Consider the following 27,194-nt stretch of genomic DNA (forward strand, 5'->3'; position numbering starts at 1 on the left):
GGGTCTGAGTGCTTGCTTGGAGAAAAAGCATTAGGAAGCCCCCCTTGCTTTGCAGTGGCTGCTGTTCCCTACCCAGAGAGTGCTGCTTCTGTCTTTGACACAGTTCAGTCTGGAATTAATAGTCACAGACAGACATTGGCCCAGTAGCATTGAATGTGAAGCCCAGACCAATAGCTTGCCAGAGAACTTGGTGTCCTGTGAAAGGAAATGGCTTCTTGTTTGGCCAGAACTTCAGGGTGTTGCCTGTAGCCCTGCTGCTTCTGTCGCTGGCCTTTGAGTCAAGAGAAATGAACCATTCTGTGGAACAAAAGGACTTTAGTTGAGATCAGGGACACTATCTGGCTTCTAGGACAATTGTTCCATTTGCTGGTCCTTTGTTTATGCCCTTTTCCCCACAAGTTCACTTACAGGTGCTTAGGAAGGAAATGTAAAGGTGCAGAGTTTATGGACTTTGCATTAGGAAGCCTCTCATTGGGCCAACTGCTTTCATGTTCTTTGGCTTCATGGCTGCTGTCTACTAACTGAAAACACTCCAGTGGTTTGCAGGGAGCAACGTACAACATCACTTGTGGTGCTTGAACAAGCTGCTCAGCTTAGAGTGGGCTTTCACAGATCCTGGCTCCTTTGCAGAGCTCTAGGGGGTTCTGCGCATGTGTAGTTCCGATGCATGAAAGCCTTGTTTATTGGCCTTTGTGCCCTCACTGGGATGAACAGAGAAGCCCTTGCCCATGCAGGAACTCCGTGTGCATATTGGAAGCCCTCATATAGGCATGGTGTTGGGGCAGGCTGCCAGTCCTCTTTCCCCTGTTGCTGGGTGCAAGTGCCTAATTTACAGTGTCTTCTTTGCTAGAACATTGACCATGTCCTTCTTCAGGCTCCTCTGGTATTACTCCATCTTGGCATCCCCTGATGAAATTCACAGGCAGAACATTCAGACAAAAGTATTTTGCACAACTGCATGATTAATTCCTATAGTCTCCTGCCACGAGATGCTTTTTCATTATTGTTGCGGCATTGTGGGTTTATGCTGGCATTCTGTTTTTATTTCTCTGCTGTGTCTTGCTTTGTTGTGGGTTTTTTAATGTATTGTGTTACAAGATGAAGGTGGCCATTGGCTTAGATGGCTTTTAAAAAACAGAATTGAACGATGTATGGAGGAAACTGGGCTGGTCCACAGCTGTAGACCATGATGGCCAAATGGAATTTCCATTTTTAGAGGCAGAGGCTGGGAACACACGAGGCAGGTTGGTTGCAAGCCCTCTTTGTGCGCTTCCCAGTGGCCTCTCTCTGTCTGGGATGTATGGGTTGCTGGGCTGTGGATGGACCTTTTTAGTGTAGGGTGCTAATAAGACCCCGTCAAGAACAGTTGGGCCTGCCATCTTTGTTGTTGTTGTTCAGTCGTTAAGTCATGTCCGACTCTTCGTGACCCCATGGACCATAGCACGCCAGGCCTTCCTGTCCTCCACTCTCTCCTGGAGTGTGCTCAGGTTCATATTCATTGCGTCAGTGATGCTATCTAGCCTGCTTTTTCGGTATTGTGCATGTGTTTATTTCTTGGCCATCTGTGCTTGTTGCAAGCTGTAACCGTTTCTCCTCTTAGCATATTTCAGACTTGTGAGTCTAGGCCTGCCAAAGCATTGTACCATCAAGTCACTCCCCCCCCCCTTTTCCCGACTGGGCAGGTGACCGGGCACGCAGATCTCCTCGGAAGCTTCCTGCTTCTCTGAAGAAGGAAGAGAAGAAATGGGTTCCTCCAAAGTTCTTGCCACATAAATACGATGTCAAGCTGCAAAACGAAGACAAGGTGAGGAGGCTGCTCAGGTCCTTACTAGTCATCGGCAGGGAGGGTGCAAATGTTAGTGAGGTGGCTGTTTAAGTTATTTCACTGCTGCTAGGCCAGGAGCAGGTAGAAGCAACTGTGTCTTAAGTAGCAATCCATACCTTCAGTGTCTGGCTATGGGCCTCCTATGAGCCACTTGTTGAGTGATAGCAGTCTAAAGGCTTATTTCTTTGTCTCCCAAGATCATCAGCAACGTGCCGGCAGACAGCTTAATTCGTACAGAGAGGCCTCCGAACAAGGAGATTCTGCGCTATTTCATCCGCCACAATGCGCTTCGGGCTGGAACGGGCGAGAATGCCCCCTGGGTAGTCGAGGATGAGTTGGTGAAGAAATACTCCCTTCCCAGCAAGTTCAGTGACTTCTTGCTTGACCCACATAAAGTGAGAAATAAGGCAAGATCTGTCTGGGCTGTGGGGTAGAGGAAGAGGACAGGAGTCACTTTCGCATGTGGGTGGTATTTCTTGGGCCTCGGTTGAAGGGGGTGCAGTGTCAATGATGGATCTCTGCTCCTCCCGTCCCTTTGCAGAAAACCAAGCTCCTGATAGTCCCCCAGTGCCAAGGAGTTTGTGGCTCGCTGGGGATGATGGGACCTGCAGTTCCACACACATGCAGGGCATCAGGTTGGGGAAGGCGGCTCCATGCACCGCACCAGAGATGCTTGGAGTAGGAGCAGTTGTGGAGAAGATGCAGTGTGGAGGCCATTCTCTGTACTGTGCTCTCCAGTGGTCATTTGGTGGTGTCCTGACTTTTTAAACTCTGCTGTTCTCATGTGGAGAGGCTGCTCTGGGTGACCTCACCCACTTGCCATACTTGCCTCATCTCTGGAGAGATTAACGCTTCTGAGTGAGGCATTTAAAGCTTAACTGTCAGAATATTGCAGGGTATTACCAGAATTGGTTGTTTCCCCACTGAATGGGTCTGTCAGGAAGGCTCAGCCTAAGTTCGAAGGGAAGGCCAGGAAAAGGTGGAAATTGCTCAATAAACAAAAGACATTGTAGCCTGCGAGGCTCAACTTGTGCAGGTTTTGCAGTCAAGGTGGTTCCAGAATGAATACATGGTACATTTTTTTTAAAGCATAGCATGCATTATGGTCATAGACTTTGAAACATTTTGTTTGGTGAGTGACACCTCCTAGAGCAAAGTTTGGGTCTTTTTCCATCAGGTGGAATAATAAATCCCACCTGTTTATGTTGCTGTTGCAACCATATTCTGCCTGCGACATGGTCCAGATGCCCTCAGGGTGCCTCCTTCATGTTAAGGGGCTCTCCCAGTTGCATATGGGCACTTCGTTCCAGAATGTGTGTGGCTGTGCCTTCCTGTATGATGAGCTCTCAAATTTGAGAGCATTTGAGCAGCCCTGTTCTGTTAACTTCTAAGAGGCAAATGCCACTGCAGCTTTATGAACCTGTACCTTTCCCCACTCCTGGCAAAGTCTTTGTTCAGTTTTAAACTCAGTCATTTACCTGTTGCCCCTCCTTTGATTCCAGTACCTGATTCTCAATCCCTCAACTAAGCGGAAGAGCACTTCATCACCTGACAGGAAGCCTTCCAAAAAGCCCAAGTCAGATGGCTCTTCTCCGGGCCAGGGGCTGAGCCCCTCACTGTGGTGCAGTGTGCACTTGAAGAAGCCAATCCTGGGCTCCCCGCTGAAAGTCAAGAACTCCAAGAACCCCAAATCTCCTACAGAGGAGCTGGAGGAGGTGATGAAAATGATGTCGCCTGGGAAACTTAGCAATAACTTTAACAGGAAGCGGCTTGGGAAATCCTTGGACCCAAAGCAGAAAAATAAGAAGCTGCTGAACGGACAGAAATCTGGGAAATCCAGGTCTCCCAAGAAGGATTCCAAGACGAAAATGAAGCAAATGACACTGCTGGACATGACAAAGGGCACGCCCAAGGTGTCAAGAGCACCAAGAAATTCGGGGGGCAGTCCCAGGTCCTCCAGCAAACCCCCAAAGCATCTCCCTCCCGCAGCGCTTCACCTCATTGCCTATTACAGAGAGAATAAAGACCGTGAGGACAAGAAAAGTGCCCTTTCCTGCATCATCTCCAAGACTGCCCGGCTGCTCTCCAGCGAGGATCGTGCCCGTCTTCCTGAGGAGTTGCGGGGGATAGTGCAGAAGCGCTATGAACTCCTTGAGCACCGGAAGAACTGGGCTTCTATGACAGAGGATCAGCGGAAGGAGTACCTGAAGGAGAAGCGGGAGAAACTGAAGGAAAAGCTGAAGGAGAGAGCCAAGGAGCGGCGGGAAAAGGAGATGATGGAGAAACTGGAGAAGCAGAAACGCTACGAGGACCAGGACATCAAAGGGAACAGCCTGCCTGCTTTTAGGCTGGTGGACACGCCAGAAGGGCTCCCGAACACTCTCTTTGGTGATGTGGCCATGGTTGTGGAGTTTCTCAGCTGCTATTCTGGACTGCTGCTGCCGGATGCTCAGTATCCCATCACTGCCGTTTCCCTCATGGAAGCCCTTTGTGCTGAGAAGGGGGGATTTCTGTACTTGAATAGAATTCTGGTCATTCTCCTACAGACCCTGCTGCAAGACGAGATTGCAGAAGACTACCTTGAGCTGGGCATGAAACTGTCCGAGATCCCCCTCACTCTGCATTCTGTTTCTGAACTAGTCCGCCTTTGTCTGCGCAAGTCGGACATACAGGAGGAAAGTGACATTTCAGAGAACGCAGAAGAAAACAAAGACCTGGCAGCCTTTGAGGACAATGAGGTGCAGGACGAGTTCCTGGAGAAACTGGAGACGTCGGAGTTCTTTGATCTGACCTCTGAGGAGAAGCTGCAGATTTTCGCAGCGCTCTGCCACCGGATTTTGATGACCTACTCAGTGCAGGACCACGTGGAGGCAAAGCAGCAGATGTCAGCCGAGTTGTGGAAGGAGCGGCTGGCGATGCTGAAAGAGGAGAATGACAAGAAGAGGGCAGAGAAGCAGAGAAGGAAAGAGATGGTGGCAAAGAACAAGGAGACTGTCAAGGAGGAGAATGGCTTGGGGAAAGGGGAGAAGAAGAAGGGGGAGCCAGAGAAAGCGGGCAAGACGGAGCTGCGGGTGGAGGTGGAAGCAGAAGACATGATCAGCACAGTCAAGAGCAGGAGGCTTCTAGCCATCCAGGCCAAGAAAGAGAAAGAGCAGCAGGAGATGCAAATGAGAGGTAATGATTTAGAGGTTACAAAAGCCACACTGGGAAGACAGCCATTAAACTTGGTCGCTGACAGACCTTGGATCCCAAGCTCTGCTGTGCTCTTGAGGAGCAAGAGGGGAGGAGTTTACTGAGAGAGATCCCCTCTGTGCCTTGGCACATACCTGTGTTAGTTACTGAGAGCAGTAACTAACACAGAGCAGGTAGCTCTGAGCTGTTGATGGAGATATTCATCTGAAGCATCTTGTCCATAAAAACCCTCCAGGCCAGGAACTCCATGTCCTATAACTTCTTTGGATGTTGTTGTTATACCGGGTGTCAAGCCCATCTTGATCCTAAAGGCCACCAGTCCCAACTCCACCTCTGAGTAAACATTGAAAGGAGGTGGGGAGATAAAGGTACCCTGATACTGTTCTTTGGCCAGTCTCCTTGTGAGTATGGGTGAGTGGTTGATATATGTCCATCTAGGGGCTGACAGATAAATGTGCAAATGTCCATGGAAAGCTAATGGCTTTTCCTCCTCTCTGCCCTGTTCCCCTATCAGTAAAACTTGAGAAAGAAGCAGAAGAGGAGAGAATTCGGAAGCACAAAGCTGCGGCTGAAAAAGCCTTTCAAGATGGTATTGCCAAAGCCAAGCTGGTCATGCGCAGGACACCAATTGGCACAGACCGCAATCACAACAGGTAGGGAACAAGACCCGGTTTGTGTGTGAGTGTCTGGGAAGCTGCCTCAGGGCAGGGCAAGCTTTGTTCATCTGCTGGTTACTCCAACTGGCGGTGGCTCAGGTGCCGGGGGGGGGGGGGGGAGGGCAGAGAAGGGGCTTTTCCATCACCTGCTTCCTAGGCCTTTGTTTAGCCGGAGATGCTGCCGGGGGTTGACCCCAGGACTTTCTGCCCGCAAAACGGGCTCCACCACCGAGCTCTGGTCAGTTAGTGCCTTGCATGCGAGGCTGCCACGTTTTTCCACTTGAGCCCTGGGGATATTGCCCGTTGTGGTTTGGTCACTGGATTTCTCTTCTGCCTAGGAAGGCTGCTCCTTCTTCCGCACACTCTGTGGGGAGAAGCAGTGAGGGGTCCCCAGTGCCAACTCTACTTGATGCACCAACAGCCATCATCTTGGCTGATCTGTTCAAATATCCACCTCCCGAATCGCTTGGGCCTTGTTGCTTCCTGGGGTCCCTTTCCCAAGTCCTTGCTGGTCCTCTCCCTTTCTGCCCACACTGCGAAGGCAAGGGCTTTCCCTTCTGGCCTCCACCCCTTTGCTTTTGCTTCCCTTCCCTTCCCTTCCCTTTCCTCCCCTCATCCTCTGCTTCTCAGCCCGCTGCCACCTCTGTTCTTTCCTTCTGCCTCCAGCTGCCAGGCACCTGGCTTTCTTTCTGCTGACAAGCCAGTGCACTTCCTGTGCCTCAGTCCTCTGGAGTGCCCTCCTAAACCTGGCCGCAAGCGCCATTCTCTCCATGCCCTGTGGTTTACACCTTTTCCTGAGCTGCCAGAAAACATGCCCATGCATGTTCTTTGACATAGCAACTTGAACCAGTGTCTGCGCGCGGGGGCGGCGGGGCAGCATATTGAACTGAGCCTCTCTCACATCTGACATATGGTCTCTCTAGGTATTGGCTCTTCTCTGATGAGGTGCCAGGGTTATTCATAGAGAAGGGTTGGGTACATGATGGCATAGACTATAGTTTTACACCTCCAAATGAAGAGGAGGAGGAGGAAGAGGAAGTGGATGAAGAGGAGGATGACTACCAACAAGGTGAGCTCAACTGTTTCTCATCCTGTCTTGGTCAGGTAGCTGGACGTCTCAGTTGTATTTGTGTGTGCCAGTTACAGAACCTCTCCGTAACAACAACACAAAGAAGCAAGTTAATCATTAATCAGCCCTTAATTAGAAATGGGACCTGGTGACTCAGCTGAGTCTCTTTTTGGCACAGCTGCTCACAAGGAGGTCTCTATTTGGTGGAGCCTTGCTCATGTTGTTGGACACCAGGCCCTTTCAGTCAGCCCCACAGTTCCTTGTGGCTGCACAAGTGGTTTGCATGAATGGTAGTGTTTGTAGAAATGTTGAAAAGCTGTGCATTAAGCAGCCATCTAGTGACCACTGACACATTCTTCCGGAATGACTCCTCACTAAGCAGGCATCCTACAGCATCTGTCTCTTGCTAGGTGCCCGAGTATGCAGTCAGGTTGCCTGGAGAGTCAAATGAGTGCGCATAACACGACATCAATTTTAAAGGGGGACATAATGTATAGGGAACTGGCATGGGTTTAGATAAAGCATCAGTGCAGCAAGTCTTGTTGCATTCTCTCCCCATCCCAGGAGAAGCAGTCAGAATGGTGCTCTGCAGAAGTCTGACACAGAGTACCCAGTGAAATGGAAGGCCTTCTGTGCCTCCCTGAGATTTTGCCTGGCATTGCAGGTTTTCTGGGTGGGAAATGTATGTTCATGCTCTGTTGCTGACAGTTTCCTCCTCCTGAGTTCATGTTCATGACTGTCTCAGCAGTTCAGCTAATGGTGGAGGGTCAAAGCTACAATACATTTTCATCCTACTGTATACACTGATGTGGGTTTTCTTGAAAAAATTCTATTGTTGGCTGTCTGATTTAAGTTTAGTAAACAAAGCTAAAAAAGCATGTCATGCTACTTTTACGTGCCGTATAAATATCTAAAATGTGTTTCCAACGGCCCAAAGTAATTGAACTGAAATATTTGATTAGAATTGCAGCCTAAGCGTTGCAAACTGTCATCGTACTAATTTTAGCATGCCTGAAGAGCTATGCACATAAACAGAAGTGTTTCCTAGGGATAGTCACCTGAGAAAAAGCTAACTACAAGTTTGATTTTAGTTTTTGACTAGTATTATATCCATTTCAGTTGCCCAGTTTAACTTGTATTGCTGTCTGTTATGTTATAATTTATGAAACAATGCATTCCTAAAAGCAGGAAATCTGCAGAAAAATGTAGTGATAGAAAATCCTCCACCCTACATCACTGGCTGTATATGATTCTTTTCCCAAACTGGGCCAGCATCCTACAGCTCAGTCATGCCCCTGGTGCTTCTCCTTGTCCCGAAGACAGGCACACCGTTGGCGGTGCAACACAAGCCCATGAGAAAAGGGCCCTGCAGCTTGCACCCCACCACACATGGCCTTAGCTCAGTTTTGCTCTGATGTGGTAAGCAACGTTCTGGGGAAGAGACACCCTTGTTAACTGTGGTTGTGATGCTTACAGACACACAGGAGACCCTGGTGGAAGGTAGCGTTTTGAATACTCCGCAGGGGATCCTGCCTGTTCCAGAAATGCCTGTTGAGACCACGGTGCCCAAACAAGGACAGAACCTGTGGTGAGCTGCTCTTCTCTTTTGTACCTGTCGGCAGGAATTGTTTTCTGTTGGGAGCAGAGATGGGTTTATGTTCATCTTGCATTGTCATTGGGGTTTTGTAGGTAGGGCTGAGACTTGAGGGAGGGGAGACTATTAACCCTTGTGGTGGTGTCCTGGGTGGCCCAGTCATCAACTGGGAGGTGTGTTCATTTCCCACGGGCCATAACGTTAAAATGGCTCTCTTGTATGCAGCATGAAAGACGATCTAACTACACAACCAAGCTTTGGGTTAACTGGCTGAAAGTCTCTTGGAATCTGTGCAGTCTTTTGCAAAGTACAAGATTTCAGCCAAAGCTCTGTTTAATTAAACAATTGTTTTAAAGAAATGGTGGCTCAGAGCTTTGTAGTAATGTAGAACACGCGGTCCTTCCCTTGAGATCCCTCTGCCCGCTTGCAGGCCCTCTGTCCTCTGCCACCGTCTCTAGCCCAGCTGTTCCCCTTGACTTCCCTGCTGTGTACCTCTCTACCAGAAGGGGGCAGGGAAGCAGTACTTGTTTGTGCAGTAAGATATGTCCACATTGCTCCAGTTGTTCCCAGCTGTTGGTTTAGAATGTCACCCCTCTTTTCCTTTAGGCTCAGAGTTGGTGAAAACAAAAAGCTTAAATAAAATAGCACTCCAGCACACGTAAATTTGTGTAAGTGTTACGCAAGAGTTGAATACTGTGAAACATTGTAATGATTCTCTAAATCTAACTGTGTTTGTAATCCATCTTGTTCTGTGTAAAACAGCACTGAGATTTTTTTGTTGAAAAGCGGCATGTAAATATCTAGGTATATCACTGCCAAAATAAAACCTTGCTGTGTGTCTGTGATGTGGGGCTGGTGAAACAGACTGGCAGCATGCCTGGCAAGGGTTAGGGCATGCACTGTGGCGCCTGTCTGCCTGCCTGCCTCTCTGGATGGGTTTTATTTTACTGTCTGTCAGCAGTGGCATTGAATAGGTGTCTGATCTCTTCCAGGTTTCTTTGTGACAGCCAGAAAGATCTGGACGAGCTGTTAGCTTGCTTGCATTCGCAGGGGATCCGAGAGAGCCAGCTGAAAGATCGGCTGCAGAAGAGGTGAGCTCCTGCCTTCGTTTCCCTCCTGATTCCCTTGGCGTCTGCCAAGCAGGGACTCCTGAGCCAAGCCAGGGCAGTGGAGGAACAGAGGGCTGGGCTTTGGGAGCCATTGAACACCTCTGTTCTGCATATTGATATTGATGCTGCCATATTCTGTTTGTGTGGCTTTGCCACTTGAGCTCCAGTGACTTGCATGATGCACACTTTGGAGGGGGAAATGGTTTATAAGAGAGCAGATCTTTTATACTTTGGACAAATGTTTGTGGGTGGATAAAATTACTGAGTGAGTTCACTTGTTGCAGGCATAAGCTTGGTCTTTTCTCAGGATGCTTAACAAACGTCCTTGTATGTGGCAATATGCACAGCTGCGCAAGAGGACAGGCAGCTGCCTTCCTTCAAGGGCCACTTCCTACCTCTTGACTGGGATGGAGAAATATTTCAACTCAAGGCACCAGCATAAAACTAAACCTGTGCAAGGCTGGAAAAACATTTAGAATTCCTGAGTATTAAATTATTCAGAGCCACATCAGCCAAGGGTATAGTCCAGCCTTCCTCAACCTGGTGCCCTCCAGATTTTTTGACTGCAAGTCCCATCATTCATGCTAGCTGGGGAATGCTGGGAGTTGTATGAGTGCTGGGAGCTGCAGTCCAACACATCTGGAGGGTGCCAGGCTGGGGGAGTCTGGTGTAGTCCCCAGCAGTGAGCCCCCACTGCTGGCTCTGAATAGCACGGAAATGGTTTTGTGCTTGAATCTCGTCCAACTACAACCCTTCAGCTTATAAACCAGATGGAGCAGAGCTCACAGGGTAAATGAGCATCTCACCTGAGCTCACAGGACAAGATTGGCTAACCATCACCAGGTGTCCTCCTCTCCTCTCTTAGGTATCAAGACATAACACATTCCATACACTTGGCTCGGAAGCAGAACCCAGGCCTGAAGTCCTGTGATGGCAGCCAGGAGCTGCTGAACTTCCTGCGCAGCGATCTCATTGAAGTTGCCACGCGGCTGCAGAAAGGGGGCCTGGGGTACATCAACGAGGCAGAGTTTGAAGCCAGGGTGAGCAGCAGCATGGAAAGGCAGGGGGCGGGATGGGGGGTTGTAACCAGGCATGCAGGCACCCACCTCTGAAGCAGCTGCGCTGATGTCAGGCACAGGGGATGTCTTGCTGGCACCAGGCCGTGCGCATCCCTTGAGCTTTGCCACGTAGACCTGGGAATACAGGAGTCTCCAAATGTCCGCTTTCTGAAGGCTCTTCGTGCCATATATATTCTCCGCTGGTCAGTGATGCAATTAACCACCAGAATGGGGACTTTCTTGGAATTGGAGCAGTGGTGAATAGGCCGCTGTCTAGGAGCTATGGAATATTCTTGGGAGATTCTGGCAGCCGAGGAGTATGTTTAGGGACAGCTTCCAGATGTGGTGTGTGGACGTTTGGCACTGAATTACTTGCTTGTAGCTGAGTCGCGCTAACCCCCTGATGCGCCTTCGGAACTGCGAACTGAATCCATGGCAGGCTGGGACAAAGCAGTGCAGGGCACCAGTGGCTAGATGGGCTGGGGCAATTCCTAGGTGCTAGCTAGGGTTCGTAGAACCATAGAATTGACTCACAGCAACCTCTTACAGCCAGAGTTGGGCCTGAGATACTTTATCTGTGCTCTTGTCAAAGTTGCATCTGTAGCCCATTTTCCCCATCTGTAGAGTAGGAACACTTAAAGGAGCTGTATTTTTCAAAGGTATTTGGATGAATGAGAGCTATAAAGCTCCTTCGGCACACTGGAAATGGATAATAACGATGGATTTGTACCTTTTTGAACAGGTCTGCTCGCTAGAGAACTTGAAGGATTTCGGGGAGTGTGTGGTTGCCCTCCAGGCCAGCGTCATCAAGAAGTTCTTGCAAGGCTTCATGGCCCCCAAACAGAAGAGGAGAAAACCTCAAGGAGAGGATGCTGTTGCCAAGGCCGAGGAGGTTGATGAAGAGAAAAAGGTTGCCGAAGAAGCCAAGGTCTTAATCAGTGCAGATAAGCTTAGCATTCATTGTTGGAGTGGGGGAGAGGAGCCCCTCCTCTGGCAGGAGGCTGTGGGTGCATGTCTGTGTGTGCTTGGGTTGGGGATTGGGGCCATGGCCTCCCCTTCCCTGTTGGAGCGATGGCAGAGGGAGAGCAGGTGCCTCCCCTCCCCTCCCACCCCACAAAAGTCGCTGGAAGCAGCTGCTGTCAGTTGAGTCTTCTGGAAGAATAGAACAGGCTTATCGAAGGCTCCAACCCTCAGCATGGAAGTAAATTGTGTTTGAAATCAATGGGACTTGCTTCCAGGTGGAGAAGATTAGTGTTGGGTTAACTTCACATTTCCAGTGGATTTTGGAAGGAGAGACTTCCTTGAGGATCACTCACCAGTTTCAAAAATCATAACAGGAAACAAGACCTTTGTGCTCCAACTCTTGGGAACAAAATGATAGAACTGACTTGTTTTCATGTTGCCTGCTTTTTTTTGTTTTTCTTCCAGAAAACTCCACTGACAGCAGCTGTTTTTCTTTGCCTGCTGCTACTGTGTAGCTTCCTTGCCCACATGTTGTCTTCCGTTCTTCTTCCCTACTGGGCCACTGGTAATAGTGGATGGTGTTAATATGACCAAAGACAGCCATGTGGCAGACCACGGGTTAGGAAGGGACTGACTAGAGCCAGAATCCTGAAGGGTAGTTTGGCACCAACTTGCTTGTCCTCCCCACTGACTTGGCTCCTGGGTAACTGGTGCTGACCGTCCTGAATCTGTTTGCGGGTTTATTCTGAGGGGTTGTGAGGAGATGGAGGCTGTAGGCAGTGCTCCCTTCACTGGTGCTGGGTTCTCCATGTTGGTGTCCCCCCGTAACTCCTGTGTTTTGTGTCCAGAGAGTACGCAGGACGTGGGAAGGTGTTCTCATTTGAGAGGGCAAGGGACCAGTGTCAAGGGACACACACACCGAGCAGCTGAGATGGCCTCTCAGTGTCTCTGGTATTCCTGTTTGCTCTTTGGCACTTCGGCTGCACTTTGCTCCCCCCCTTATATTGGCAGCCTCAGGCTGAAGCCTTGGGTTGGGACAGTTATCCTAGAGAGGCACAACTACTCCCCCACTGCCACTGCCGCCTCTGTAGAGCTTGGGAAGCCATGCTGAAAGTTGAGCGCTTTCTCCAGCGTAGGGGACCAAAGCTATCAAGAGTGCAGGTTTATCTTGGCCCAGCACGTGAGCAGCCAGACTCTGGGAGTAGCTCCTTGGGAGAGTGGTGTGCCTGAGAAGCATCCTGAGCATGGAGGGGGGAAATAGACGAGCTGGTGAGTTCCCAGAATTTCCCACCAGCCTGTCTACCTCTTGCTCCAAGGTACTGCCCCAGTGAGCAATAAGGAGGGAATTCTTGACTGGCATGAAGCGTTTTCTTAGGCATCCCGTTTACACTGCACTTCCTTGGATTCAGTGGGAGGGGAATGTGCAACTCTGCAGAAATTGAACAGCTTTGTTTGGCTCCTGAACTGCTGTTAACAGCAGAGTTCTCAGCCATTGTCTCTGATGTTTGATTGCTCTTGGTAGGAAGGTTGTAATCCAAGTGCTATGGGGTCCCTTTGTCGTTGTCTCCCCCACTGTTGGCACAGGAACTCACAGTCCCTGTGGGCAGGCAGGGCCCCTGCCAACTAGCCGTGGTCTTAATTGTGAGTTTCTGAAGCAAACAGTTCAGGTGGTCTCTTGCTAGTTCACTTGCTAGCTTGTTCTAGAACTTCAAAGCTAGAGACTTTTCACGTTTGAGTGCTTTTGCCTTCTGGTGGGCTGGAGTGGCTTCACCTCCAGGCTGGCCCATTGAATGGGCTCGGTCACCAAGTGGGCACAGTACTTCAGAGCTGCCACTAGAGGGTAGCCCAGACTGCTGTCTGGCTTTGTGACCTGAACTCTGCCTCCCCAGCTGTCCCTACCATTAACAGCTAAACTTTTGCTGTTTGTTTTTCCTTGATGGACAAGGATTTGGTTTGGATTTCAAAGTCAAGAACGCTGCCGGTTTCAGGCTGGCTGTGTGGAGTTCGTTGAGCAAAAGTTGTGGGCCTCCAAGGGGTGGGAGAGAGGAATGTTTTGCTGCCGCCTGAATTACAGCTGTCACAAGTCCCAGAGAAGGGTCACAAATTGCCTTCCTGAGTCCTTGGGAGTTCTGGCCTAAGCTGCTTGTTCTGTCCCCAGGTTGCTTCAGCCGTGGAGAAGTGGAAGATGGCCATCCGCGAAGCACAGACCTTCTCACGCATGCATGTGCTGCTGGGCATGCTGGACGCCTGCATCAAGTGGGACATGTCAGCAGAGAACGCCCGATGCAAAGTGTGCCGCAAGAAAGGTGTGTGTTCCGGGCCGTGGGGCGGAGGCTGGGCCTCCTGCAGTGGCCTCTGCTGTGGAAGGAAGCCTTGTGGGGCTACCAGAGGCCATTGCCATCCTCCCAGTCCCCAGAGAAAGAGGTGGCCACTCACTGGCTCCCTTGCGGGACTTCACTTGTTGCGCTTTAGCCCACCCTTCCTCCCGAGAGGCTGAGGGCAGTGCGCATGCTCTCTTCCTCCTCCTCCTCCCCTTCTAATATTTAAAGCAATCCTGCAAAAGAGAGAGGAGAGGCTGGGAGAGAGCAACAGGCCCGCGGTCATCCCGCAGGCTTTCTGTCTGTCTTCTGAGCAGCGATTTGAATTAGGGCCTCCCTCCGGTCTGGTGCCCTCCAAATGTCTGTGCCCACCATGGCCGCTGGGAGTTGCAGTCCGACACATCTGGAGGGCCTGAGGTTGGGGAAGGCAGCTGTAGCCATTACGTGCTGTCTTGGTTGCAGGGCAGAGCAGATGCTTGCCACCTCTTTCTGGGTCTTTTCAGAGGGAACTCTTCAATGCTGCCATCCTTTCAGGTGGGCAGTGGCAGAATCAGCCATTGCTTGCTCTGTCTGGATCTGGGGCTCATTGTGGCAGCAGGGGCTCACTGTTTTGATCATGCATATTTCCCTATCAAAGCAATGGTCTGCAGCACCCCTGGGTGGCATGCTCTTGCTTTTGCTGCTGGATAGGTGGCGCCCTTGTCTCTGGTGCTGTCCAGTGGCTTGTGATTTAAAATAAGACCCCAAGAAGAGGGTCCGTACCCAAAGCATTCTGCTCACACAGTGGCCAAGTGGATGCCCCACTGGGAAGCCCCCAAGCAGGACATGAGTACCATGGCATCCATGTTCCCCAATGACTAGTATAAAGTTGGGACAGAGCTATGAAGGGAGGGTGGGAGAAGAAAGCAATGGGGCAGGACAGGAAGCTGGTTACTCTTCAGTCCAGCAAAAATGCCATATTTTTTAAAAAGTGCAGTTTGTGAGGGCCTTGGAAGAGAGGATGGCTTAGGAGGCGAAGCGGGTGAGGCATAGGGACCATGGCAGAGAGAGACAGCAGTGAGAGAAATCCGATGGAATTCCTGCTAGGCACAGGACGTGAGAAGCTTTGTGAGGAGTTGTTGTTGTGCATAATCTTTAGGTCAAGGAGTAGAAACGTGAAAACTACTGTGTAGTTCTCGGCTCCTCTGAGCTTTTCCAAGTCCATGCCTTAGCAGTGTGGTGAGGTTGCTGTTTGTGATGTCTGGGCAGTGCTGCCAGCGATCCAATTGTTTCTTCCCCTCCAGGTGAAGACGACAAGCTCATCTTGTGTGACGAATGCAACAAGGCCTTCCATCTGTTCTGCCTGCGGCCAGCCCTCTATGAGATCCCGGAGGGCGAGTGGCAGTGCCCGGCTTGCCAGCCCTCTGTGGCCAGGCGCAGCTCGCGGGGCAGGTGAGGAGCCCCTCTGGCTTGGCAGCTCCCTTCAGCAGAGGCACAGTGGGCATCTGTGTGGCGTACTCCCCACCCCCATCCTCCGCTGGGTTAAGGTTACTGCAAAGTGCTCCTAGGGACAGGGCTGGATCATGCTGGATCCAAACCGTGTCTTGTGGAAGAGCCCTTGGCACAGGATCCTCAGAAAGGGGAAACTTCAAGGCAGCCCTGCCCAGCCTGGTGCCCTTCTGATGTTCTGGACGACAGCTCCCAGCATGCCTGACCATTGCCTGTGCTGGCTGAGGCTGGTGGGACTTGGAGTTCCCCAAATCTGGAGGGCTCCAGGTTGGGCAAGGCTGCTTGAAGGGACAAGAGAGCGTTTGACTTCCTGGTGGTGTTCCCATGGGCCTTTAGGTGATACGCACCAGCTGAGGTACAAACCTGAAGGATGAAATGTTCTCCATCACAAGGCAGCACCTTTGCCTCGGAGGTGAGCAGCAGTGGCAGTGCCCACGTCTTCGCTGGAAGTCACATGAGAAGCAAAGCCCCTGCACATTTGGGGTTCTTGCATCTGGCACAGCCTGTGGGAAAAATGAGATACTGACTCGTTGGATCTTTCCTCCAGGAACTATGCTGAAGACTCTGTTGAAGAGGAGAGTGAAGCTGGTGAGGAGGAATCTGAGGAAGATGATGATGATGAAGGGGACGAGGAAGAGGAGGAAGACTATGAAGTAGCTGGATTAAAACGTACGTCCTTTTGTCACAAAAATGCAATGGGCCCCCGTTCCAGCAGCCAGCCTGGGACTTCTGGGGGCGGGGGTTCAGTCCTGCGTTGTCAAAATACACGCCCCCCGTGGCACATCTTTCTGGCAGTTCTGGGCTAAGGAGCCACCGGTGCAGGCTTCTGGGCCTTCAGCAGTCTCAGGGGCGGGGGGTCTCCTTTGGTCTGTGGCAGTGGCAGGGAGGCAGTCTAGGTGAGTGATCATGGGGCTGTGGGAGCCTTGGCCTTCTAGGGCCGCTTCTGGGGTCAGTCATGGGCTTAAACTGCATCCCACCCCTTAAACTGCAGGGCCTCTTATCACACCCCAGTTGCTTCACTGTATCTTTCCTGCTTGGCAGAGTGGCCATAAGAGCAAGGCTGAAATATCTGGGTGCAAGTGATTAGCCATGTGTTAATTGCACACATTAATTAAATGTGCAATTGGATTTTTAACCAGCGTGGTCCTCTGTGAAAAAGCTCAAGGGTTGTGTGTTCGCATCTGACACACATCCAGACATTCTTGGGGTCAGAAATGGTTCCAGACCGTCTGTACTACACAAAGGCAATTGAGACATCATGGACATGCAAGGCAGCCCTTTGGCTGAAGCACAAATCCCGTGACAGGCATGCCCAGGCCTTGGGAAGAACCTCTAAAATGCCACCCACTGATGAGTCCGTGCCCCCGGCGTTGCTGTGATAGTGCAGTGAGAGCCTGGCAGGGTCAGTCCCGTGTGACTTCCCTTGTTCTGAATGGATGAAGAGCCAAGCGGATATGTTGTGTCCAGGCAGCCCTCCCTGCATGAGCTGCTCTGCTGGCTTTTGAGAGCCTTCAGAGTACCAATACTCCTCTCTTTCTTCCTGCGCCGTTGCAAGGCCAGCCAATCACATGCCTCCCGCCAGCCCCCAAGTTTATTCATGCCATAGATACAAGGGGCGAAGCTCTTTCTGGCCTGTGCTGCTTCTGGCGGGGCGGGGGTGTATGTTTGAGTCCTCCCTCAGGAAAGAGCACTTCCCTGTGTGTGGACATGCCCTAGGGGTGGGGGGCAGGGGGATGGCTGAGCAAGGCCCTCCCCTGGAGGTGCAGGGCAGGTGCTGCTTTCACAGGGGACCATTGAAGCACAAGATTCCCCCCACAACAGCCCACTGGACTCTGCCGAACGTAAAAACTGACCCTAAGTCTCAGTTGGATTCTCAGCTGTCCATGTTCGTGTCCTGCTGGCTCTAATCAGCTGGTAGCCCCTGGTGTCTCATGGACTGTTAATGGCACATGGTAATGCAAGTACAGGAAAGCTTCTCTGGCTAGGGTCAGTTCCCCACCCCCAGCTAGTCATACAGCCCTCTTTCAAACCCTGGTGCCCAGCGTTGCTCAGCATTCTATTCTAGTGAGTTTCTTGGGTTGACTGGACTCTGTGAAGCACTCCCCCCACCCCTTATTGGTCTTAACTGTGTTGCTTCTCAGATTGGGGATGGTGAACAAATGTGTGTGCACTGATTCAGTGCGTCATAATGTTGTGTGCTGCTGACATCCCCCCTCCTCTTCTTTGTAAGGAAAACTGTCCATCTCATCCAGCTTCCTTTCCAATAGCATTCGCCCAGGCAGGCATCACATTACGAGGCAAGCCGTTGGGCAGCTCTGCAGCTTACATGGAACACCTCGCTTGCCACGTTACACTGCCGCTGCTTTCTAGCTGACTGGCCCCCAGGCAGCGCTGGCTCTCTGGTTTCATTCTCAATTTCTGTGGCACTTCAAAATGTTCAATCCTTATTCCTTCCCACAACAGACCTGTGGGGTCGACCACATTCATTTTCCGCTTACGAAACTAAGGCCAGAGGAGAGACTTGCCCAAGAGCCAGGATCATCTGATGTCTGAGGCGTGACTTGAATCCAGGCTTCGTGGTGCTCATGCTGTGTCCCTCTGACAGTGCTTGGCTCCCTTTTGGAGCCTGTCAGGGTGTGAGATTCTGTTTGCAGGAGGCCCTTCCAATCTTGAAAGAGCTCCTGTATTGGGATTATTTCTGTCTGCTTTTGAAGTTTGTTCAGGCTCCTTCCTGTTGGCCTGACCAGGCCCAGGCAGGACATAGTCACTAAAAATAAAGCTGTCAGCCCAGCACTGAGGCATTTAATCGGGGAAGGTCACTGGAGAAATCTCCCCGTTTGGCAGTGTCACATTTAATCCTTGGCGCAGTGTTGATCCAGAGCGCTCTCCCAGAGAATGTTGGGACTGCCAGACATCTCATGCATGTGGCAAGCTCCGTGCAAGCGGGACCAGCCTCAAGCAGGCCTTCTGCCATTCCCCGCAGGGAGCTCTGCAGTTGATGTATGGAAAAGCAGGTGCAGGACAACGGCAGGCAGTCTGACGTAGCCCTTCCACCACACAGTGAACTCTGGCTCCAAGGAAGCCACTTCTCCTTGACTGCCGAAAGCCAGCAGGAAAGCACAGCATCCTCCGCTCTACAGAAAACATCCAGCAGAGCATCTCTGTTGTGATGGAGCCCCGCTGCTCCAGCTCCCTTTCCTTGCCAGGAGTAGTTCAGAATCCAGGGCCTACACATGCTGACTGCGGAGGGGGCTTAGCATCTGCCTCCACCCACTGTGGGGCCACTTGTAAATGCCTGGAACGGTGCTTAGCTCGACCAGTCATGCTTCTCTGGGGAGTGCCCATTGGGCAGGCAGAGGAAAGCCAGCGGGCTGTGGGGGACTTGCTCTCTCCCAGTCCCTCCCTGCCTTGTTTGTGGGGTCTGTCCCCAGGAGCCAGTTAAGCTAGGAGGTGTTTTGGGGGCTGCTGGCTGTGTGCCTTTCCCTCGGCATGAGCTGTCCTAGGTGAGTCAGGATGGGTAGGGAGCCAAGGGGTAGTTCGGTGGTGAAGCTACAGCAGTGCAAAGGTTTCAGGCCATTCATGGTTGGAATTGAAATGAATGTAAGACTACCCTGACACGTGTGGCGTGTTCAATGCCGGACTTGGAATCAGAAATGCCAAAAATGGGGATGGTGGTATGTGCGCCCCTCTTGGTAGGTGCTGTCCAACAGTGGCCTCTGTGCTGGCAGAGAATCCTCGGGGTAAATCTGCATTGGCCATTTGCCCTGGGTGGCCAGGCTCCCAGGCCTGGGTGTATTCGGCACAGGCATCGGTGATTCCCACCTCGGGAATGGCCGCACATCGGTTTGGAGTCATTTAGAGCCCACCTTGGGGTCGGGGACCACAGCCTGGCTGCCTTTCTGCCACTTGGGCCCCTCATTTCCCAGTGCTAATTCATTGAATGCCATCTCTCACTTGCAGTGAGACCCAGGAAAGCAGCCAAGGGGAAGCAAGGCGGCATAGCTGCAGACCCTCCAAGGCGGGGCCGGCATCAAGGCAAGAAGCGGGCACCGCACGCCACCCGAGGCTCCCGGCAGCAGCCTGTGCCTGTCATTGATGCTGACATTGATGAGCTGGTAAGAACTGTGAGACCCCAATTGGGCATGTTCAGAAGTTCTAAGCAGAACAGGGGTCTCTGTGCCTCCCCCCTTCCCCTTGCAGAGAGATCCCTGGCTGAGTGGACAGCTATGCCAAGCATCCGTCCAGCAGGGCTGTGGGTGCCTGTCCCTCCCTCCCTCCACCACCACCCCTTGATGATCAGGGAGCTTGTTGAAAGTTCTTTAAATAGCAGCTGCGAGTCTCTAGCAAGAGGCGGGGCACAGTGGGTTGCTGGCATGCTGGCAATGCAAAGCCCCACATCCCCCATCCAGAGTAGCCCTGGGGGACACTTGTTGCCCATATGGCCTCTCCCTGCCTGGCAGGAGATAATTCAACTGGCTTGCATTTCACTTGACATTTTAGTGAAGGCGGCGGCTTTTGGCCTTCGGTTGGGAGGTCTTTGCCTCCCCCTTCCCTCCCTCCTCCCTCTGTGGCGTGATGGAGCTGCCGGCATCACGCCACAGAGTGGGAGAGGTGCCCAGCACCCCCTTTCCCCTGTGCCCTGCCACAGAGAGTGATTTGTGCTTGTTCCCATCTTGTGGGGTGGGCTGGATTCTGCTTGCTCTCATGGGAAAAGGTGCAGCTCCCTGTGCGTGCCACAGCACAGGCTTGAATCTTCTTGCCCGCTGCTTCCTCTTCTCTGGGCATAGACCTGCGCTTGCCTGGAGGAAATGCCAGGGCCTGTCCTGCCCTGCGCTAACCTGCTGGTGCACATGGTGGGGGGGCTCGTTCTGGACCTTGCTCAGCTGCTGTGTAGCATCTCAGATGCCGCCACCCTGGTTTTCCCCCCTCTTGCCACCCACTGTGCACTGGTGGGTCGCCATATCCATTGCCATCGAAGCCCTTGTGGCTGCCCCATCCGTGGCTGCCTTTGGATCTCTTTGAAGAAGCCTGCTGCCCCCAGAGAGGAGCTCGGCTACCCCCAAAGCTCTCCTGCTGGCTCTCTGGCCCGAAACTCAAGCAGGCCCTGGAGGCGGGCGGGCGGGCGGGCAACGTTCCTTGGCTGCCCATCAAAGTTTTGGCAGCTGCCCGGCCTGTTTCGCGTGTGTTGCTGGGAGTCACGAGCTTCGTGGCCTGGCCTCCGCTCTCCCTGCTCCCGAGCAGGAGGCCCTGTGAGACTGCCCCTCCCAGTCAGAGGCTCAGCAGCAGGGCCCCCGCTTCTCCCCCGCCCGCTGGAGGAGGGGCAGCAGGGGCAGCCCTTGTGTGGCCTGCAGGGGCATGGCCTGGCTCCGGCTAGCTCTTCTGACTGGCCCCTTGATCCAGGTGCTGCAAACGAAGAAGATCTCTCGCCGGCAGGCCCTGGAGCTGCGGAAGTGTGAGGAGATTCTGAGCAAGCTGGTCAAGCACCGCTGCAGCTGGCCCTTCCGGTGAGGCTCAGCCGTGGGGGGACTGCTGCCTGCTGCCCGGCACTCGCCCCGGGCTCCCTCTGCTTCCTGCTCCCAGGTGGGGGCCGCTCCACCCTCGCACGCAGGAGGGCGGATGGTCTGAAGCACAACAGGCCTTTTCTGGATGCAGTCCGCCCGTGGCTGCCATGAGGGACCCCTCCCTGCACAGGGGTGGCAGCCCAGGCAGGGGCTGCGGATGGCCGGCCCCCTGTGCCACGTGCGCCAAATGCCCGCAAGCCTGTGGTTAGGCTCCCCGTCTGCTGTACCTCTGGGCCTTGGGCCCCTTTTTGGTGGCTCCTTCAGGGTGTGGCAAGCCCTGTCAGTTTGACCATGCACAGTGTGATGGGGCCAGAGTGAAACCAGGGAGGCCGAGGGCAGCGCTTTGGCCAGGCTGCCTGGATGTGTGGGTGGGCAGGCGGATGGGTGATGCCCAGCAGGTGACTCAGCCTGCGATGTTCCTTGGCAGGGAGCCGGTGACCACCGAAGAGGCGGAAGATTATTTTGAGGTCATCAGCAGCCCCATGGACTTCCAGACCATGCAGAGCAAGTGCTCATGTGGCAGCTACCGCTCCGTGCAGGATTTCCTCTCCGACATCAAGCAGGTGTTCACCAACGCGGAGCAGTACAACCAGAATGGCAGCCACGTCCTCTCCTGCCTGGAGAAGACAGAACAGTGCTTGATAGACCTGCTGCACAAACAGCTGCCTGGCCACACGTACACGCGCCGGAAACGCAAGCGGCCTGTGGCCCGGCCCGGCCAGGGACTCGAGGAGGCTGATGGGGACAGTGATGTGGAAGCACTGGAGTACTCGAGGGGCCGGAAGAGGAAGAAATGAGAGGCTGTGGGATGGGACCCCGTTGGAGCAGGCCTCCCCCCGGGCGCAGCAGGATCGGCTGCCCAAGTGGAGCCTGGAGGTGGAAGTGGCTCCCCGTCTCCCCTGTGGCTCGCTCTAGCTTAACTCAGCAACTTCCTGAAGTGCGTGTGTTCCGCTCTCATGAGAAAAGATGGATGAGTAACTCCTCAGCAATACACAGGGACGGTTCTTGCAGGCTGAGGGGCAGCAGAGCGCTCCCGGGGCTGAGTGGATGGGGGCAGCTGAAGGCTTCCTCCGAACCAGAGCGGTTGCCTTCCTCACCTCTGCTGTCCTGTTGGCAAGGGGCAGGAATGAGGTGCCAGCCGTACACCAGTTTGGCAAGCCGGCCCGTGGGCTGCGAGATGGCATTTGTATTTATAGGTGACTACCCCTCCCCCAGTGAGGAAGCCCCCCTGTGGAATGGGCAAGCACTTACCTTCCTAGGGCAGTCACCCTTCACCAGCATCTCTGTGCAGACCATCTTTGGGGGCACTCGTCTCTCCTCCAGCGTCTATTTTGGGGAGCAGGGAGGGTTGTTCCTTCCCCCACAGCACATCCCCATGCTGGCGAGGAACAGCGTGTGGTCAGTCCCACAGCCACATTTGGGGCAGGGAGCACGGGTTCTCTCACTTTGTAAACCCTTTTTTTCTAGTTAAGGAAAGATTCTCATTTCCAGCAGTGAACCTTGTACAAAAAACGCCTTGTAAGATACAGTCGTCTTGGCTTTGACATGTACTGTACAGTTTATATGAGGATGTGTTTGCTTTATATCTCCCCCGCCCCTCTATAAACCACTTGTTTTTTCTTAGATAAAGTAGTTGGAGTTGACCCAGGGAAATCTGTCAGGGTTGGACACTTTGTAGACTTGCTCTTGGCACCTTTTATAGTCATGCCCCCTCCAGCCTGCCTCATCTTACCCCTCCTCATGGTGGATTCCAGATCAGGTCAGAGGAGGCACGCGCCTCGCACAGCAACGGCCCGGTCAGAGACAGGGACCTCTACAGGGGGTCCTGCGGCAGCCCGGGCAGCCCATTAACCTTTCTTTTTTTCAGAAGAGGCTTTTCTGTTTGGCCTTCCTCCATTTCTAGGAACATTGTTCCTGGTTTTGAACATGAGGCTGTGGGACTGTGAACAAGGTGGAATTCTCATTCTCCTTGGAAAGGGCCCTGCCAGTCCAGCAGTTTGTGGCTGGCGCACAGAAGACTCTGGTGCGGATCATCCCTGTCTGGCATTAAGTCACTTCCTTTTGGGGAATAACTTTCCCAGATGGTTCCAGCCACGAACATCACCAGGGGCCCCCCTCTCCCCTTTTTGCCACCTGACTTTGGCTCTAGCACTGAGATCCATAAACTGCAGCCTGCCCACTTTCTCACCCTCCAGCTTTTCTTCTGTCAAGGGTGAGGTTTTTTTACAACCTCCACACAATGAAAAATTTGGGGACATTTTTTAAAGGTTGCTGTTTGGGGGAGGGGGGATTCTGCTAAGGGCTGTACTTGTAATAAATTGGAAATACAAAACAAGCGTGTTCGCCTGCCCACCTGGTGCTTCTGGCCTTCCTGGGGTCCACTTGCCACATGGTGAGATGCAGCTTGGATTGCTGAGGAGAGTCGCTGCTCTGGAACCTTTCCCTTGACGTGGATCCAAGCCTCTGCTCCTCTTGCCTCTTCACTGCATCTTCTTGGGACATGTCAGTTCTAAAAATTTGGGAAGCAAAATCTTTTGATGCAATTCTAGCTAAATAAGCTGGCGAAGGGCTTCTTGCAGACTCCACCTGCGACTCTCAAGGGCTCCTTGTGACACACCAAATTCTAAATCCAAAGGCTTGCCAGGGAGATGGGAGCCCAGGGGCCGGGCTGTCGGTGCTGCCCCTGAAGTGCTGGCCCACAGCAGCAGTCCACGCTGTGTTGTGTACAAAAGCCACTGTAGCCAGAGAGCTGGGCCTGCACCCTCTGCCCAGGGCAGAGCGGAAGAGATTTGCACTCCTGCTTGTAGGATGAACTGCCAACTCCAGGCCCCATCTTCCTCCAGGCCATGTACATAGAAGATGGGATGGTCTCGCAGCACAGCTTCTTCCAAGAGCTGCCAGCAGGGGGCAGCCCAGCCAAGGGGCTGTCTGCCAGGGCAGGTGCCACTACCCAGCCAGGCCTCAAGCAGAAGGCAGCCCAGAGAAGCTGTTCTGCCACCGCCTGGCTTCTGTTGCTCCTGCTCAATTGTGAAGGATCTGTGGGGAGAGGGGCCGTCTTCCACATGCCACGCCGCTGTTGGCAAGAGCTGCAGTGGCCCCCCAGTCTTCTCTCAAGCCCTGGAGCATTGCCACACTCCAGAAAGCGCCTTTCTTGCCTAAAGGAAAGGCAAAAGGGGTCCTCCTTTCCCTGACGGCAGCCCCACTTACTTAGGCTGGCCCGGAGAATTCCATGCAGCTCCGAAGTACGTGCATCTTCTCTCCGAAGCCCAACTTAAGTAAGCCTTTTACAGCTTTCTCTTTGCTCTTTATTGGCCTTGCCACATTGCCCTCAGGGGTGACTGCTTACTGTTCCCCCACTCGGCTGCAGTGCCACCCTGCATGTGCTAGTTTGGCAATCGCCCTTGCTGCTTTCACTAGGTTTTCTTTTCCGAAGCCATGGGTGTAGCATTGCACCCCTGCAGGCCACCTTCTCTGCTGCGGGTGGATGAGGCCCTGCAACGTTTGTTAAAGAGAATTGGTCGCATTATTTTGCAGTCTGTCCCCAAGATCTCCATTTTCCTGGACATGTGTGTTTCCTGCGGCACTGGCCTCTCGTTCTACTGGCTGTAGGCTTCTGGAAGAAGGATCTAAGCCACAAGGTTGGGGGCTTGCCAGGAACACCTCTCCATAGCCTCCCTTTGGGGTTTGGGCATCCCTGAAGGGGCCCATTTATTTGATTTTCAAAAAGTTGACTCCTGCTGGGACAAGAGTGGGAGATTACAGCAGCCTCCCCCAACCTGGTGCCATCCTGAGTGGGGCTGCAATGCCCATTATTCCCAGCCTGCATAGCCAGTGGGGATGATGGGAGTTGCTGTCCCACCCCTCTGGAGGGTACCAGGTGGGGAAGGCTAGCTTAAAGCAAAGCACCTCCTGTGGTCTCCCCCGCTGCCATTCCCCCAGCCCCAACTTGTGGCTGCACCTTTGCTGCTCTGTGGATCGTTCCTTTGGGGCCGGCATTGATCTTTCTGTCCTTGGGCTGCAGTGCCTTTGATCTCCCTCGCCAGCCTGCCTGTCTTCCTGCTGTCCGCCAGGGTTGGCTGCTGAGAACTCCCCACATGCCGCTCTGCAAACCTCTCTACTTGGGGGGCCTTTCTCTCTCCCCACTTCTGCGTCCAAAGCAGGAGCCAGGTGGCGGAATGGGAGTGAAGCAGAGTTAAAACTTCTTCCCATGTTGTGATTCACCCTTGGGGCCCTTGTGCTGAATGGTCACAGCCCCTGCAAAAGCAAGCTTAAGTAGTAGCCAGAGCAAATGAGCACTTGGCTAGTGGAAGGTACATGGGAGTGGCCAAGGTGGCCTGGGACCCCTGCAAGCTCTGCATTTCCAGCTCGGGGGTTTGGAAAGGGTTGTTCAAGTGAACTGCTCGATAGAAGGAAAGGGCTTTGCAACACATCTTGGCAAGTGCATTAGGTTGCTGGACGGTTGCAAGAGTGCAGTTCCTTGCTGGTAACAGGCTTAAGAAGCTGCCTTGGGCTGAGGCAGGCCATAACTCCCTCTAGCTCAATATTGTCCAAACTGCTGGTCATCTTCTGCATCTTGGCCTGGCCTTGAAGGGCATGGAACAAGGGGGCCCCTAAATGCATGTTTGGGACAAAGGTAGTTTCCAGGTTTGAGAAGGTTGGAAACTACAGACCGCCAGCGTTCCCTAATCAGGAACCCTCGGGAGTGATTGGACTGCAGCTCCCATCATTCCTAAGTTGGCTACATGGTTTGACAGTGGCTCTCCAAGCTTCCAGACAGAAGGTTCTTCCACAATCCTACCTGGAGATGGTGGGTATTGAACCTGGGGCCTTCTGCAGGCAAAGTGGATGCTGTCCCCCTGAGTTACACCTCTAGCCCAAGGAGTCTCCACCTGTAGAGTGGACAGGTGTCCTCCCCAATGTGTGAGTCTTGGAAAGAGGCAAGTCCTGGGCAGAGCCAGAGGAAGGACCGATGGCCCAGGACCTGAAGGGCTGTGCCTGCAAAGCTCTGCTGTGCTGGGTGCCACTGGAGGCTTCTGAGCGGAGCGCATGCACGTCCATGCACACAGTCTTCTGAACTCCCTGCAGGCATCATGCCTTCTGCAGAGGACTGCAGGGAAGCCCTTGACTAGGTCACAGAATCAAATCCTCCCCCCAGACTAGCATGTCTGTTGAGATTCTGGTGATGGGTTGCTTGCTGGGGGGCAGCAAGACCACGCACATTTGTGGCTGTGAGAACACAGGCCATTCATGAGGACTGGAAGCAGATGGTTTGGGCAGAGGCTGCAGGCAACCCCCACAACGCACTCCCCCCCCCCACACACACACACACTCTCTCTCTCTCTCTCTCTCTCTCTCTCACACTCTCTCTCTCTGCTTCTGGCGTGTACCACTTCATCTGGCATAAATCTGGGGCCCCAGATCTCTGCATTTTACTTGTTTGCAATGTTGTTGAAAGGTGCTGCCTCATCCTTCTGACTTCCTTTTCCGTTGTGCTTCACTTACAAAGAAGTCCTGCACCGCATCAGGACAAACTCAGGCTCTGGCAAGCAAGAAGCAGGAGGGAGTCTAGGGGCTGGGCAGCAGCCCCCAAGAACAGCCCCCTCAGGATCCCTCCAGCACTTCAGAGCAGTGAACAGGTGGGACACGTGGTGGCGGGCAGCTTTGGGGCTGGTCCTTACGATGCCCACAGGAGTGGCTGCCCCGTTAGGTGTGTAAGGCCTAAACTATTAGGGCAGCCTTGGCTGACCTGGGGCCCTCCAGATGTGTTGGACTACAAACCCCATTGGCCATGCTGACTGGGGATTATGGGGGTTGTAGTTATCTGGAGGGCTGCATCCCCATAGACAAAGGCCAGGCATAACTGCAGGACATAAGTGCTGGATTTGGTGCCTGTAGCTTGGCCTCCGTGCTACACTCGTGCAGGTGATGAGCACATCAGCACAGGGTCAGGCAGATGGGTGCACACCCACACCATCTTCTGCTCCCACCTCTCGCTGGTAGCTGCTGCTCACCTGCCGCACCTTCGAAGGGAGGCCCCGAGCACAATGGCAGCGCCGTCGGCAGGAATCAGTTACCACGAAGGGACATCCCCCTGGAGCGGAGACCACAGCACGCAGGCTCCCCAAGGGCACGGGCAGATGTTCCATCCCACAGCCAACTCTCGACTTCTCCTGAAGCCACAAAGGGAGACGGCCAAGGCGAGGTGGATTGAAGCACCTCGAAACACCCCGCACCCCTTCCGCAAGGTGGGCGTGTGCAAGCAGAGGCCAGGCTGAGCTCTGGGAGAAGAGCAGGGCCCCAGGTCAGGCACAGGGGAGCGCGGCAGGCCTGCAGGAGAGCGGGCCCAGCATGGTCCAGGATG

At 53.2% G+C, this 27,194-nt stretch overlaps 1 protein-coding gene across 2 annotated transcripts in view; it reads left to right on the forward strand.

Moving 5' to 3' along the window:
- The window catches only part of BAZ1B (bromodomain adjacent to zinc finger domain 1B), a 34,144-nt gene extending 10,976 nt beyond the window's left edge, over positions 1-23,168 (forward strand). Inside the window, exons 5-19 of one of the 2 annotated variants that reach the window (XM_084823388.1) lie at positions 1,683-1,804; positions 2,023-2,220; positions 3,328-4,999; positions 5,532-5,670; positions 6,597-6,742; positions 8,219-8,330; positions 9,329-9,427; positions 10,311-10,485; positions 11,246-11,431; positions 13,625-13,772; positions 15,068-15,215; positions 15,820-15,941; positions 19,233-19,387; positions 20,673-20,776; positions 21,261-23,168. In XM_084823388.1, the coding sequence (XP_084679514.1) occupies positions 1,683-1,804; positions 2,023-2,220; positions 3,328-4,999; positions 5,532-5,670; positions 6,597-6,742; positions 8,219-8,330; positions 9,329-9,427; positions 10,311-10,485; positions 11,246-11,431; positions 13,625-13,772; positions 15,068-15,215; positions 15,820-15,941; positions 19,233-19,387; positions 20,673-20,776; positions 21,261-21,630 (3,896 nt within the window). In that variant the 3' untranslated portion in view covers positions 21,631-23,168. The remainder of the gene's footprint in view (positions 1-1,682; positions 1,805-2,022; positions 2,221-3,327; positions 5,000-5,531; positions 5,671-6,596; positions 6,743-8,218; positions 8,331-9,328; positions 9,428-10,310; positions 10,486-11,245; positions 11,432-13,624; positions 13,773-15,067; positions 15,216-15,819; positions 15,942-19,232; positions 19,388-20,672; positions 20,777-21,260) is intronic. The other variant, XM_084823389.1, reaches the window with a different exon arrangement.
- The last annotated feature ends 4,026 nt before the right edge of the window (positions 23,169-27,194 follow it).

This window comes from Heloderma suspectum, chromosome 16, assembly GCF_057233095.1.
Source record: "Heloderma suspectum isolate Gila_16-S chromosome 16, 16-S_ref, whole genome shotgun sequence".
NCBI lineage: Eukaryota > Metazoa > Chordata > Lepidosauria > Squamata > Helodermatidae > Heloderma > Heloderma suspectum.